This window comes from Lampris incognitus, chromosome 6 (genome assembly GCF_029633865.1).
Source record: "Lampris incognitus isolate fLamInc1 chromosome 6, fLamInc1.hap2, whole genome shotgun sequence".
Taxonomy (NCBI): Eukaryota; Metazoa; Chordata; class Actinopteri; order Lampriformes; family Lampridae; genus Lampris; species Lampris incognitus.
The window spans coordinates 37,611,004-37,625,960 of record NC_079216.1 but is presented as its reverse complement, the minus strand read 5'-3'; the positions used below and the strand labels follow the sequence as shown (position 1 = coordinate 37,625,960).

Below are 14,957 nucleotides of genomic sequence, written 5' to 3'. Positions count from 1 at the left end.
CACACCTCGTTCTCTCTCTCTCTCTCTCTCTCTCTCTCTCTCTCTCTCTCTCTCTCTCTCTCTCTCTCTCTCTCTCTCTCTCTCTCTCTCTCTCTCTTTCTCGCTCTCTCACACACGCACACACACGCACACACACACACACACACACACACACACACACACACATTGAGCATCTAAGGGGTGGTGTTCATTGTCGTTTGCTGTATCTACCCATTTCTCACTGTGTGAATGTAAAAAGCCCTCTAAGACTGTTACTGTGATTTTGGGCAAATGAACAAATGAGACTATCTGTGTGTAATGTTATACACTGAAGCACAAACCCTCACAGATGGTACATATAACTATAACTGTAACCAGCATTTAGTCCAGCAATTATCACTTTACACATAATATTACTTGATGTGCTCAAGGCTTGATGTAATGTATTGAAATCACTGTTTGGAAATAAACCTTTGATGCATCCATCGTTACTAAGTCTTAACTCGGGCTACACACACACACACACACACACACACACACACACATATATATAGTATATATATATATGTATATATATATCCCCCCCCTTTTTCTCCCCAATTGTACCTGGCCAATCACCCCATGCTCTGAGCCGTCCCAGTCGCTGCTCCACCCCCTCTGCCGACTGCCGATCTGGGGAGGGCTGCAGACTACCACATGCCTCTGATACATGTGGAGTCACCAGACGCTTCTTTTCACCTGAGGTGTTTCACCAGGGGGCGTAGCACATGGGAGGATCATGCTATTCCCCCGAGTTCCCCCTCCCCCCTGAACAGGCACCCTGACCGACAGAGGAGGTGCTAGTGCAGCGACCAGGACACATACCCACATCCGGCTTCCCACCCACAGACACGGCCAATTGTGTCTGTAGGGATGCCCAACCAAACCGGCGGTAACACGGGGAGGTGATCCCCATGTTGGTAGGCAACAAAATAGACCACTATGCTACCCGGACGCCCATGCCATAAGTACTTTGTCATGAGGTGCCATAAAATCTAGCATATGGACCAATAATGTACAGAGGGAAACTTCCGTTTTAGCCATGACAGAAAGATCAGTTTAATATTGTTTCATATTTCCATCTACTATACAGGTAAGTATATAGCAGTAATCTTGCCAGTGCTCCCTTGAATTAACATCCAGAAATTTAGAGTAAGGCTCTTTCCATTTACATTTTCAATTGTCAACATTTCCCACATTTCTTAGTGTATTTGTACTAGTCGCCGTTTAGATTACATGACAGGAGGATGGTAAACAGCAATGTGAAGTCCTGTTGATGGTGGCAGTATGATCAGGGAGAGCCGGCAGGGGTCAGGCCATGGCAGGAACCTGTTTCAGTTCCAGTGGTTGTGTTTCTCTTTCAACCTCTTGCTTGCCGCGGCGGCTTTATTCAAAGGGGTAGTATGGATGAGACTTGAGTCTGAGAATCAGAAACACAGCAGACATACTTCATGAGGAGTCACAGTGGTTTTGTACAAGATCACATAGTCACTGTTGATCAGATGCATGAATTGCATATTACTAAACCGCATAAAGACTTAAATTGTGCATTATTCATTAGGAGTCGTAATAGTGCCGAGATATCATGACGGAGCATTCTAACTCCAGCATATTGTTTACTCAGAAGATGATGTGGTCATCATTCATTTGCTGATCATGACCAATGACCCCGAGTGCAAAACCTCTGTAAATATTTTGAAGTATAAAGTTGCATCACTTGTAATAGTAGTGTTTGTGATGGCTTGGTGTTGCCTTACTGGTTCAGGACACAGGCTTTCCACCCTCGGTTCAGTCCTTTCAGCGCCGCCATGTCTTCATCTGTCAATCTGAAGTCAAAGATCTGAACACAACAATTAAGTGTGATTGTGAGGATTTTACAGACATGCATTATGGCTATAATGTTACTGTTTCATATGCAGCAGTAAACCTGACCTATGATATAGAAACTGGTCCTTAAGGACATTTTTTCATGGCTTCGAGGTACTTTTTGCATTCAGACATATTCATGTTTTGCTAATAAAATGGGGTGGCTTTTGATTGTAGTTATTAAAAAAAAAGAAACAAAATACAAATAGTACAAACCGAATTCAAATGCTTGTTTTTCAGACTAAATTTTATTTGAACTCTGAGCTCTGTTGAGCAATGGCTGCATGTCCTGCTGGCCATGTGGGCAAGTGGCATTCAGCCCAGTTTTCTTGAAGCACCAAGGTCTTTGTTACATAACAAGGGATTGGTACAAAGGTCATCCTAGCGTCACGGTGCTTTTGAAGAAGAAATTGTGCTGTGTAATGAATGTGCTAAAGGTCACTTGAACAGAGGAAGTGGATCCACAGAGCTAAAGAAAGAAAAGATGAGAATTGAGAAAGTTTTCACCTTTGTGTTTTCAAGGATGTGATGAGGTTTGTCACTCTTGGGGATAACGGAAATCCTCTGCTGCACATGGTACCTTAGCAATACCTAAGAAAAACCCAACTGTCAGTGACACAGTGGCAAAAAACACAACACAAACACACACATAAGACACACATACTGACCTGTGCAGGGCTCCGTCTGTGTTTTCTGGCAATGTCTCCTACGACCGGGTCTTCCAGAAGCTTCTCTGGATCAGTGTCTCCTCTGTGACTATGGCACACAGACAAGAAGGATATACCAACGACAAGAGCAATTCTGTCTCTTATTCCCTCTGTAAATAGTTTCGCATTATCATTTATTAAACGCTCCCCCTCCACACAAAAAAAACCCCTAAAAAAACAAGAACCTGCCAAACCAGTCAAGCAACATGTTTAGTGGTGCTGAAATCTACCTCAGTTTGATCAGTGAAAGAGGTCTGTATACTTTTATAGACATTGTTTGGCACATTTCTGACATTTGTCCTCAATATGCAATCGCTACAGGAGTTCCCAGGTAAGAAGACTTGTAATTTGGTTAGATTTGATTTCTGCATTAATCTGAGCCAGTGGCTGTGAGTGAGTTATGCTGGGTGGGCTCACAGATTGGGGCCTCTCGCAGGGGAGCCAAAAGGGCTGTAGGCAGTGAGGGCGATGTCCCTGGACTTGCAAAACTCTATCAGTTCTGTCTGCACCAGGTAGGGATGGAGCTCCACCTAGACGCATGTCAACACAAGAAAGAATAGATTTACACACAGCAGCGTGATGAAGTTGCCAATGCATGATGATTATCCAGAGACAGGTCGGTCATTTCCCTCCCAATGGTTTGAGTAAGTAGACACAGTCGAGAAGCTTGAGCTCTGATGAATTCTCAACAACAGCAACAAATCTTGGTAATGTCGCAACACAAAACTGGGATAGGTCCTAAAAAACACAGAGGTGTCCAGTTCAGTGTTAAGTCTCCTTTGCTTATTCTCCATGAGATGATCCATGAATTACAGAGCTTGTTAACCACACTGATGAACAGCTGAGTGTTTTTCTCTCCCACCTTTTCCACCAAAAAATAAAAACATGACTTACAAGAGGAATGAATAGAAGTATTTATGTTACCAATGATAATACCTCCTCCCTCATAAACCTTCCCATATGTGGTTACAGCAGGAATGAAATGCTAAAGGCTTTAGTTTGGGATTAGATAGGGTGGTCCCCTCCTTGCAGTTTGTTCTGAATTAGGTTGGAGAAAAGCCACTTCAACAGGAACCTTTAATCTTAACCTTGTACGTTTACCAAGGCCAATGGACCCTCTCCTTCTTAACAGCTGCAGATTTGCTGTTGATAGATAATACATTCTGTCATGCCATGGTATTTCCTTACTCTTTTATACATTCCTCACTCTATTTTATTGAGGTTTTTATGTATTTACTTTTAACTTTGTTACTTCTACTTTCTCTTTATCATATTCCCTCCATCCTGTGCTTTATACCCGTTTGTTTTCTTATTTTTTTTATCTCTGCATGTTGACATAATGTTAAGTGCATTTCATTTTTAAGTATAAAATGCACTATAAAAGTTATATTTTGATTGTCTAAATTCAGGCTGAGCAATATTCTAATGTTATACTATTGCATCAGGATCACATCTAGGCACTGTCATATCGAGATACACAATTTTGTTGCCTAAATTTATTAACAAGAATCTATTATCTAAAAATCTCACAAAACGACCTCTGGAATATTTGGGCTAGTATTGTTTGAAAACGGGCGGCACGGTGGTGCAGTGGTTAGTGCGGTCGCCTCACAGCAAGGAGGTCCTGGGTTCAGGCCCGGGGTAGTCCAACCTTGGGGGTCGTCCTGTGTCATCCTCTGTGTGGAGTTTGCATGTTCTCCCTGTGTCTGCGTGGGTTTCCTCCGGGGGCTCCGGTTTCCTCCCACAGTCCAAAGACATGTAAGTCAGGTGAATTGGCTGTACTAAATTGTCCCTAGGTATGAATGTGTGTGTGTGTGTGTTTTTGTGTGTGTGTGTGGGCCCTGGCGGCCTGTCCAGGGTGTCTTCCCGCCTACCACCCAATAACTGCTGTAATAGGCTCCAATATCCCTGAGAGCAGGATAAGCAGTTCAGATAATGGATGGATGGATGTTTGAAAACTAGCCTTGGTTCAATACTTTATTTTATATTACCAAACAGTTCAAAATGTGATGAACCTCTGTTGGATTATTCAATAAAGTATTTTTGCTCATGTAAGCAAATATCATGATACATATGTTAAGATTTGGTATGATCATTTTTATGTCACCCAGCACTAGGTTGGTTGGTTGATTGATTGATTGATTGATTGATTGATTGATTGATTGATTGATTGATTGGTTGGTTGGTTGGTTGGTTGGTTGGTTGGTTGGTTGGTTGATTGATTGATTGATTGATTGATTGATTGATTGGTTGGTTGGTTGGTTGGTTGGTTGGTTGGTTGGTTGGTTGGTTGGTTGGTTGATTGATTGATTGATTGATTGATTGATTGATTGATTGATTGATTGATTGATTGATTGATTGATTGATTGGTTGGTTGGTTGATTGATTGAAGTTTGACCGCACCTGATTCACAGCAGGTGGGACCCTGGCCAGAGCCAGGAGTCTCTCTAGTTGGAGAATGTTGAAATTGGACACACCGATGTTCTTCACCTTGCCTGAGGCCTGCAGGGCCTCCATCCCCTGCAACACAAAACAAACAGTGGTCACTGATGGCACACTCATCAAACACGCCAGTGTAGCTGCTTGCTGCCAAAAAAACGTGCAATGGAAGAAATGTTAGTATGCAAGAAGGAGAGTATGTCTGTTCCTACCCTCCACACATCTAAATAGTCAACATCAGTTGTCAGCATTTCTCCATCCTTCATTGGGAAAAGCTCATCTTCCATTTTCTGGTGAGATTTGGGGGATAAAAAGGCTCAAAGGACTGGTCACAGGCGATGTCTGTGTTTGTGAGACAAACAACATGATGTGGCAGGATGTGTTGCATGCTATCAACTATCAACTTCTAACTATCAAAATATATTTTGATAAAAGATCTTTAGTTTTTTTTAACTTGATTTTGGATGCTAGACCAGCAGGATGGTTGTGTCAGTTACTCTAGCCCCAATTCAAATACTTGCTAATGAAGAACATTGTTCTATAATTTCGGGTGAAAGATATCATCTGTAGGCCAAAAGACATTTACAGAACTCATGTCTCTGTCAACTTGTTTTTTTTTTTTTGGTGACTATCCATAATCCTCTCCTCAGATATGTTAAGGATTAAAATCTTCTAAGCTATCAGTTAATTGGATGCCTTATCAGTATTCCAAACCTTCAGGCCAACAGGGAAGTGCACGAGGTACAGGTCCAGGTAGTCCAGCTGGAGGTCATTCAGAGACTTGTTCAGGCACAGAGGGATGTTTTCTGGGTCGTGATGGGTACACCATAGCTGTATATGGCACAAAACAAGGACAGGAAACATCTCACCAATTCATAGAGAGACAAACGAAGACACAATCACTGTACAGCAAATGCTGAATGGACAGCTATAATACAGGATATGGGGACCTTTTATATGTGATGAATGTCAAGTCTTCAAAATAGAGTTACCCTATTGTGGCATAGAGGCAAAATGAAGTACATCAAGTGAGGCTGAATGCTGTTTCTCAGAGGGTGAGAAAATTGGATAAATTTGACTTCAGCAATGTGTGGATGTGGCAGTAAAGATATCGCCTTCTTTTTACCAGTAAAACTATTTTTCAACAAGGGGGACAGAATAGCTATTTTGTGTTGATAAAGGCACTTTCAAACATACATACCCTAACACTAACGTAATAAATTGCAGGCAATTTTCTGGTAAAGGCAGCAACTTCTGTTGTTCACACAATCGACATCATCACAATATCTTTTTTTCCCCTCCCTTTTTTCTCCCCAATTGCATCCAGCCATTTACCCCACTCTTCTGAGCCATCCCAGTTGCTGCTCCACCCTCTGTCGAGCTGGGGAGGGCTGAAGACTACCACCTGCCTCCTCCAATTCATGTGGAGTCGCCAGCCACTTCTTTTCACCTGACAGTGAGATGTTTCACCAGGGAGACGTAGCGCGCGGGAGAATCACGCTATTCCCTCAGCCCCCCCCCCGAACAGGTGCCCCGACCGATCAGAGGAGGCGCTAGTGCAGCGACCAGGACACCTACCCACATCTGGCTTCCCACCCACAGACACGGCCAATTGTGTCTGTAGGGACGCCTAACCAAGCCAGAGGTAACATGTGGATTCAAACCAGCGAACCCTGTTTTGGTAGGCAGCTGAATAGACCGCCACGCCACCAGGACGCCCCACCATTGTGATATCTTAATGTGTTTTGACCATTCACACAACACCACCAACATCGCTAAAGTCCTCTGTTACTGTTTCCCGGATATTACGTTCACATGGCTTTTCAGATGGCGAGTGACAACCGCTCAGACGCCATTCATTCATTGCATTTCCCCAGACGAAATGCAATGAATGCTGCCATGTCCAGCTCCCACCTTACTGACGATGAACATGTCCTGACGTCTGATAATCCCCTGTTGTATTTTGGAGTGGATTGCCTTGCCAATCTCCACTTCATTGCGGTAGCTGTGGGCCGTATCAATGTGGCGGTAGCCAGCCGCAATGGCGGTCTCCACTGCCCCCTGGACTGGAGTGTAGGGCAAACTGGAAGACTGGAACAAATGAAAGTAAGACGGCGAATTAATTAATTAATTTATTGATTGACCAGTCCTCCCAGTCCTCTCAAGAATGGGGCAACAGTATCCGTGCATGGCTTATTTGATGTGAAGTTTTAGGTGGATTCACTTCTCTTTTTGCCCTGTGCTTGGGGTGTGGACTCAGCTGTCTAGTGCTCTTGCTCAAGGGTGCTTCAACAAATACAGCCATTGATCCAAGGCCCTTAGCTGACAGCTAGACAGCCTAGTATGAGGAGGCTTGTGTGGGTTACATAAATAAAAGGTCATGCACATAGAACGAGACAGACACCATGAAAAGCAGATGAAAATAAATCAAACTGATCTAACAGTGTACTAAAACTCCCTTTGGATATTACAAACTCCACATCTACCCAATGGAGAGTGTTAAACGACTTACTGCAAAAGCATTGGTCTCCTCCCTAGCTCAAACTGTTATTCTGTTGGTAGTGGGAAAACCCTACCTTATCAGACTTGTTGTAAACTGTCAGCATACTTTATACCCCCCCCATGCTTATGGGAATCCCCAAGATGTTTTGTTTTACTCTCAACCATTCACTGACTCATCCATTTTCTTGATTTCAGTGGAGAGCGAGGCATCCTCTGAACAGTTCAAATCAGTGGCAGTCAACCATGTGTCATGGAGAGCAGTAAATCTGTGCTTTCACTTAGTATTAATATATCTTCATCCAGACAGGGAAGGTCTAATGAGGGAAATTGGTTGGTTTAGTGTCCAGATGGGATGAAAACCTACATACACATGGCTACCCATGGCACAGGATTGGATACCATTGAAGTCTCAAGTCCCCTGCATGGTCATTCATATCTATTAGAGTTCCCATGTCATAAATGAAACATGCTGGAAGACTGCCTCTCTTCAATGTCATCCTTTTCCTTTTGATATTCATTCTTTTAATTCTGATCTGTCAAGCTTTACGACTCCAAGTACACCATCAACCACTTAAATAACTCCTCTACAGGCGTTATTTCTACATACGAGAATGCACAACTTTTGTGCTGCTCAACAGCTCATTATAATATAAGTGATGCTATCACTTATATTGGCCATGCTATCACAATTTTACCCTTACACCTATACCTCCATTCCCGATTTAACCCAACTCAAAAGTTACCTATTTGCAAATTGTTTGAGCAAACCATACCTTTATTCTCACAGATATACCGTGGCACAAAAGTAAATGAAAACCATGAAGGCTCTTGGTTTGCATCATGCACAGCAATGTCACGTAGAATAACAGCAAAAGATTAATTGTCAGTAAGTCAAGGAGTAGAAACCAAACTTGTTCTGCAACTGCCTGGAAATGACTGTAGGATTTTGTTTCTGATTGGTTGGATATTCAGTCGTTTTTGTTGGTGTACTCATCCTCTTCTGGGAATTTGCTGTATGTACTGAATTGCTTTCTTAAAAAGAGTTTAGCCATATAGATCATGTTAATATATCAAATATTACTGCAGTAATCTATCTTTTCTTTCTCCTAAAGAAACCGTCTGAAACCAGCCAGACTGTTTCAGCCCTTCTGCTATGGTGACATGCTCTACAGCTCTACTTACATTGTATGTGACCAGTCCTTTTACATTTGTGCAAAATCCAATGAATCTGAGAAAACGCAAACTAGGCTGTAAACAAAACACCATTGACTCTATACAAGGAAAGGCCAGGACCACCCTACAGGCCTTAAACTGGGTTCAACAGGCAGCAAAGGGACATTTCGTAACCCCATTCATCATTTTGTGCATATGTCCATGTACACTGGTTCCCCTTCCCACATGACTATATTAGATCGCATGCTATTTCTTTATTTTTGTGGGACTGGCCCACTTTGTGTGGGGATATATTCATCTGAGACTTTTTAGATTAGCGTTAAAAGCTATGCATTATAGTTTACTGCTGGACCTCAAATGTGGAACTCTTTTGATAAATAGAAAAAGCTGAGGCCATGACATTTTCATTTAAACCCAAATGGAGCACACCCATTAGGCTATCCTATGAAATATATTGGCGCCTCTACAATCGCTTCATGCTTAAGTTTCAGTCCATTATCGATGGTTAATGGATTAAAAATATAACCACCATCCTGTCAGATGACCAATCTAAACAAGTTGACATACACAGGCAGGGTATGAGCGTGCACCAAGACATTAATGATCCTTTATAAAAGAAAAATGTGTGCAAACTCTAAGCCAGCAATACTCCATGTGCCAATCACGTGCCATAAAGGTCATATATACGCAGGTTTTTATATCAATCCAACACTAAATAAACATATCATTGCATCAGTCTTCCTTTTGCCTTTCTTTCTTTCTTTCTTTCTTTCTTGAAATGTGGAAGGACAGATGGTGGTGGATTTTGCAAAAAGGATGAAAATGGGTGTGGTGAATGCATATTTCAAGAAGAGGGAGGAACATAGGGTGACGTACAAGAGTGGAGGAAAGTGCATACAGATGGATTATATCTTATGTAGAAGGCGCGATCTAAAAGGGATTGGAGACTGCAAGGTGGTGACAGGGGAGAACGTAGCTAGGCAGCATCGGATGGTGGTCTGTAGGATGACTTTGGCGACCAAGAAAAGGAAGTGAGTGAAGGCAGAGCTGAAAATCAAATGGTGGAAGGTGTAGAAGGAAGATCGTTGTGTGGAGTTCAGGGAGGAGTTAAGACAGGCACTGGGTGGTAGTGAAGAGTTGCCGGATGGCTGGGCAACCACTGTAGAAATAGAGAGGGAGACAGCTAGGAAGGTACCTGGTGTGTCATCAGGACAGAGTAAGGAAGACAAGGAGACTTGGTGGTGGAATGAGGAAGTACAGCAAATTATACAGAGGAAGAGGTTGGCAAAGAAGAAGTGGGATAGTCAGAAAGATGAAGAAAGTAGACGGGAGTACAAGGAGACGCAGTGTAAAGTGAAGAGAGAGGTGGCAAAGGCAAAGGAAAAGGTGTATGTTGAGTTGTACGAGAGGTTAGACACTAAGGAAGGAGAAAAGGACTTGTACCAATTGGCTAAACAGAGGGACCGAGATGGGAAGGATATGCAGCAAGTTAGGGCGATCAAGGATAGAGATAGAAATGTGCTGACAAGTGAGGAGAGTGTGCTGAGAAGGTGGAAGGAGTACTTTGAGGGGCTGATGAATGAAGAAAATGAGAGAGAGAGAAGGTTGGACGATGTAGGGGTAGTAAATCAGGAAGTGCAGTGGATTAGCAAGGAGGAAGTGAGGGCAGCTATGAAAAGGATGAAGAGTGGAAAGGCGGTTGGTCCAGATGACATACCTGTGGAGGCATGGAGCTGTTTAGGAGAGATGGCAGTGAGGTTTTTAGCTAGATTGTTTAACACAATCATGGAAAGCGAGAGGATACCTGAGGAGTGGAGAAGAAGCATACCGGTACCAATTTTCAAGAACAAGGGTGATGTGCAGAACTGTAGCAACTACAGAGGTATAAAGTTGATCAGCCACAGCATGAAAATATGGGAAAGCGTAACAGAAGCTAGGTTAAGAGGAGAGGTGATGATCAGCGAGCAGCAGTATGGGTTCATGCCATGAAAGAGCACCACAGATGCGATGTTTGCTTTGAGAATGTTGATGGAGAAGTATAGAGAAGGCCAGAAGGAGTTACATTGTGTCTATGTAGATTTAGAGAAAGCATACGACAGGGTGCCGAGAGAGGAGGTGTGGTATTGTATGAGGAAGTCGGGTGTTGCAGAGAAGTATGTAGGAGTGGTGCAGGATATGTATGAGGGAAGTGTGACAATGGTGAGGTGTGCGGTTGGAATGACAGATGGGTTCAAGGTGGAGGTGGGATTACATCAAGGATTGGCTCTGAGCCCTTTCTTGTTTGCAATGGTGATGGACAGGTTGACGGATGAGATCAGGCAGGAGTCTCCATGGACTAGGATGTTTGCGGATGACATTGTGATCTGTAGCGAGAGTAGGGTACAGGTTGAGGAGAGCCTGGGGAAGTGGAGGTATCCACTGGAGCGAAGAGGAATGAAAGTCAGTAGGAGCAAGATGGAATACATATGCATGAATGAGAGGGAGGACAACAGAATGGTGAGGATGCAAGGAGTAGAGGTGATGAAGGCATATGAGTTTAAATACTTGGGGTCAACTGTCCAAAGTAACGGAGAGTGCAGGAGAGATGAAGAAGAGAGTGCAGGCAGGGTGGAGTGGGTGGAGAAGAGTGTCAGGAGTGATTTGGGACAGAAGGGTACCAGTAAGAGTTAAAGGGAAGGTTTACAAGATGGTTGTGAGACCAGCTATGTTATATGGTTTGGAGACAGTGGCACTGATGAAAAGACAGGAGGAGGAGCTGGAGGCGGCAGAGTTGAAGATGCTAAGATTTTCATCGGGAGTGACGAAGAAGGACAGGATTAGGAACGATTATATTAAAGAGACCGCTCAAGTTGGACGGTTTGGAGACAAAGCAAGAGAGGCAAGATTGAGATGGCTTGGATGTGTGTGGAGGAGAGATGCTGGGTATATTGAGAGAGGATGCTGAATATGGAGCTGCCAGGGAAGAGGAAAAGAGGAAAGCCAAAGAAGAGGTTTATGGATGTCGTGAGGGAAGACATGCAGGTGGCTGGTGTGACAGAGAAAGATGCAGAAGACAGGAAGAAATAGAAACGGATGATCCGCTGTGGTGACCCCAAACGGGAGCAGCCGAAAGTAGTAGATTGCATCAGTCTTCTGCATTTCGGTTGATGTTGATATATATATATATATAATCCAGTGAGTCAAGTAAATTCTTTATGAGACAGTACAAGCCTGTTTCATGCCATAAGCAATCATCAGATGTCAACTGATTGACAGCTGATGATTGCTTATGGCATGAAACAGGCTTGTAATAGCTTGGTTTGGTAACTTGACTCTGGCCAATAAAAAATGGCTTGATAGACTCATCCAATGGGCTAGTAAGGTTTCATGGAGAAGTCAAGCCCAGCTTACTGACCTTTATAATATGAGGCTGTTCAGAAAGGCTACTTCCCTTTTGGAGTGCCAAGGTCACCCCCTTCGGCTAGAGTTTGAGCTGTTACCTTCAGGTCGTCGGTTGAGGATGCCCTGTATTAAGACTAAGAGATACAGGGCTTCCTTTGTCCCCACTGCCATCCAATTGTTAAATAGTAGATGGTATGCATCTGTTGTCTGCAGTTTGCTTGTTTCCTTCGTCTGTATATTTGATATTTGATATTTGAACTACTTTGGTTCTCCTTGCCCACTATGTCCTGTTGTCAATTTCACCTTGGTGTTTGTATGTTTTGTCTTTGTGTGAGAGTTTTTATACTGGCTGCAAAATCATTTCCTTGCAAGGGACAATAAAGATACTTTGACTTTGACATTGTTTAACCACATTGGCAGCTGATGAGTGAGCAATGCACGAAACAAGCTTGTTCTGCTATTTTTTTCCTAAATCTATCATAATATTGCACCCCTCATTTGTTGAGCACTTTTATCAACAGCATTGATGGTTTCCAGAAAAACAACGCTATATATATATATATATATATATATATATATATATATATATATATATATATATATATATATATATATATATATTATTCTGCTCCTCATTAGTTGAGCACTCACAACACCATTGATGGTTTCGGGAAAAAAACACTATATATAGTATATATATATATATATATATATATATATATATATATATATATATATATATATATACACATATACACAAACACCCACACACATACCACACATACATATATGTATGTGTTTGTGTGTGTGTATATTATATATATATATATATAAAACTTTGTTAAAAGAAACACTCAATGGTAGGGGAAGTGCTCAATAAATAAAGAGCAAAATAATCCAGTGAGTCAAGTAAATTCTTTATGAGATGGTACAACCCTGTTTCATGCCATAAGCAATCATTAGCTGTCTTGCTTATGGCATGAAACAGGTTTGTACTGTCTCATAAAGAATTTGCTTGACTCACTTGATTATATATATATATATTATATACATTTTTTACATACATACATACATACATACATACATACATACATACATACATACATACATACATACATACATACATATGAGTGAGCACCACTGCATGCTGCTGATGTAACAGTTATCAGAATGGCACTTCTCTGAACCCACCACCGCCAGTCAGAGAAAAACTAAGACAGAAATTCAAAGAAAGAGAAGGACAGAAACATAGAGACGCCCAAATAGTGAGACAAGGTGAAAAACTACAAAAGCAGACAACAGAGTGAGGGTTTAGACTACCTTCCATGTCCCCAGACCCAGAATGGGCATGCGTGTGCCATCATTCAGCTCTATGGTCCTGGCAACCTGTGTGTCCTCCTCCATGACACGTGTGTAATTAAACAGACGATAAGCAGCGGACGAGAGACCTTTGGTATTTTCTCTGCACACACTAATAAACGTTCCCTCTTCCTCTTTTTCCACCTAAAGCCACCAGTACAGTTTTACTCTATTCTCTCAAAGCACAGTCAAAGCACTTCCTTCCGCTTTCTGGACCGGTGTCGCTCTTTCTCTCTTTGCCTTGGTTTCACTTTTCCTCTTTTTTTCTTCTCAGTTAAACTTTTTTCATTCTTTCTTTTGTCCCTCTTTTTACTCATTCCCTCTCGTTTCTTCTTATCTGTCTGGTAGTTAATCATTGGACAATCTGCACTACTTTGCTGCCATCAAGTATTTATGTGTACACTCAGTAACTGAGGGCCATCATACAGGGAGGGAGGAGCATGTTGTAAAGGTCACTTTTCTATAGAGGTAGACACACAAAAACACACACGCATACATACACATGCACGCGTGCGTGCGCGAAAGAAAAAAAATTATTAAAAACCATGGTCTTCTCATGTACACAAATAATCTTGCTTGAAATTTGACAAGCATACATTTGTCATTTCTAGTTGACATTGTGGATGTGTGCGATGTGCCACTGTGTGTAACTTTGTATCATGTGTCCTGTCACTTTGTATTTTTAACTTTGTGTTGTTTGTTATTGTGTTATTTGTTTTAATTGTGACCTGCCGAAGGGACTGCAGATGAAAATTAGCTGTAAGCTAACTCTAGCACAGTACATCAAAAGGTAACATTTATGTTTAACACTGTACATGTGTGTGTAGTTTTGCTGTTGTACGACAGTTGACAGCTTTACGGGAGTGTGCATTGTGATGTAAAGAATTTTTTACATTGCATCGATCTACTGTGTGGACCAACTAGGCCTTTACAAGGGTTAGCCAAGTTAAATTGCCATATATTGTATACTGTATTGAGTCACTGTATTTGTTCACCATATCCTACTGGTTGTCTATTACTCCCTCTATCAAAGGAGACTAAAACACCTTAAAGTTCTAGTTACCTGTTTACATGAGAGCTTGTAATTTTTTAAAAATTGTTTTTAGTTTTTAGTATTGTCTATTTAATGGACTTTAAGTTAAATTCTCTATCAGTTATGTCATTGAATGTCAGGGGTTTACGTGATGCAATGAAGAGGAAAGCCACCTTTTTATTTTGTAAAAGAAGTGAGGCCGACTTAATACTTCTTCAGGAAACACATTCATGTGAGTCAGATGTTGTAAAATTTTGGAAGGGTCAGTGGGAAATGGAATTCACTGTAGTCATGGTACCAGTCACTCTGCTGGAGTCTCAATCTTCCTGCATCGATTTAAAGGGGATATTCTTGAGGTGGTTCCTTCAAACAATGGCAGATGGTGTCACGTATCAGGAAAGAACCCAAAAGCAGACAGGACAACCAGGTAAGGGAAGAATCAAGTCTTTATTGAAGTGACCGATCTCAGGGGTAGAGCA

General features: G+C 42.0%; 1 protein-coding gene across 2 annotated transcripts; it reads right to left on the bottom strand.

Annotated features, from left to right (window-relative positions):
* Positions 1-1,062: 1,062 nt before the first annotated feature.
* Positions 1,063-13,775, bottom strand: zgc:56622 (uncharacterized protein LOC326033 homolog). Of its 2 annotated transcripts, XM_056281694.1 has the most exons (10): positions 13,407-13,775; positions 6,945-7,121; positions 5,745-5,861; positions 5,243-5,320; positions 4,995-5,111; positions 3,009-3,121; positions 2,553-2,640; positions 2,392-2,475; positions 1,776-1,858; positions 1,063-1,438 (listed from the first exon to the last, which is right to left on the bottom strand). In XM_056281694.1, the coding sequence occupies exons 1-10, from the start codon at positions 13,488-13,490 to the stop codon at positions 1,405-1,407; spliced, it is 975 nt and encodes a 324-aa protein (XP_056137669.1). In that variant the 5' UTR covers positions 13,491-13,775; the 3' UTR covers positions 1,063-1,404. The 2 variants fall into 2 exon arrangements, with proteins under 2 accessions (XP_056137669.1, XP_056137670.1); XM_056281695.1 differs by lacking the exon at positions 6,945-7,121.
* Positions 13,776-14,957: the final 1,182 nt, after the last annotated feature.

What these genes read in the sequence shown, in the direction of transcription:
- zgc:56622 (XM_056281694.1), bottom strand. Translation starts at nt 13,490, where the DNA reads ATGGAGGAGGACACACAGGTTGCCAGGACCATAGAGCTGAATGATGGC. An exon ending in TGGGTCTGGGGACATGGAAG is followed by an intron (nt 7,122 to 13,406) that starts GTAGTCTAAACC and finishes CATTTGTTCCAG; the next exon opens with TCTTCCAGTTTGCCCTACAC. An exon ending in ACAGACGGAGCCCTGCACAG is followed by an intron (nt 2,476 to 2,552) that starts GTCAGTATGTGT and finishes GGTTTTTCTTAG; the next exon opens with GTATTGCTAAGGTACCATGT.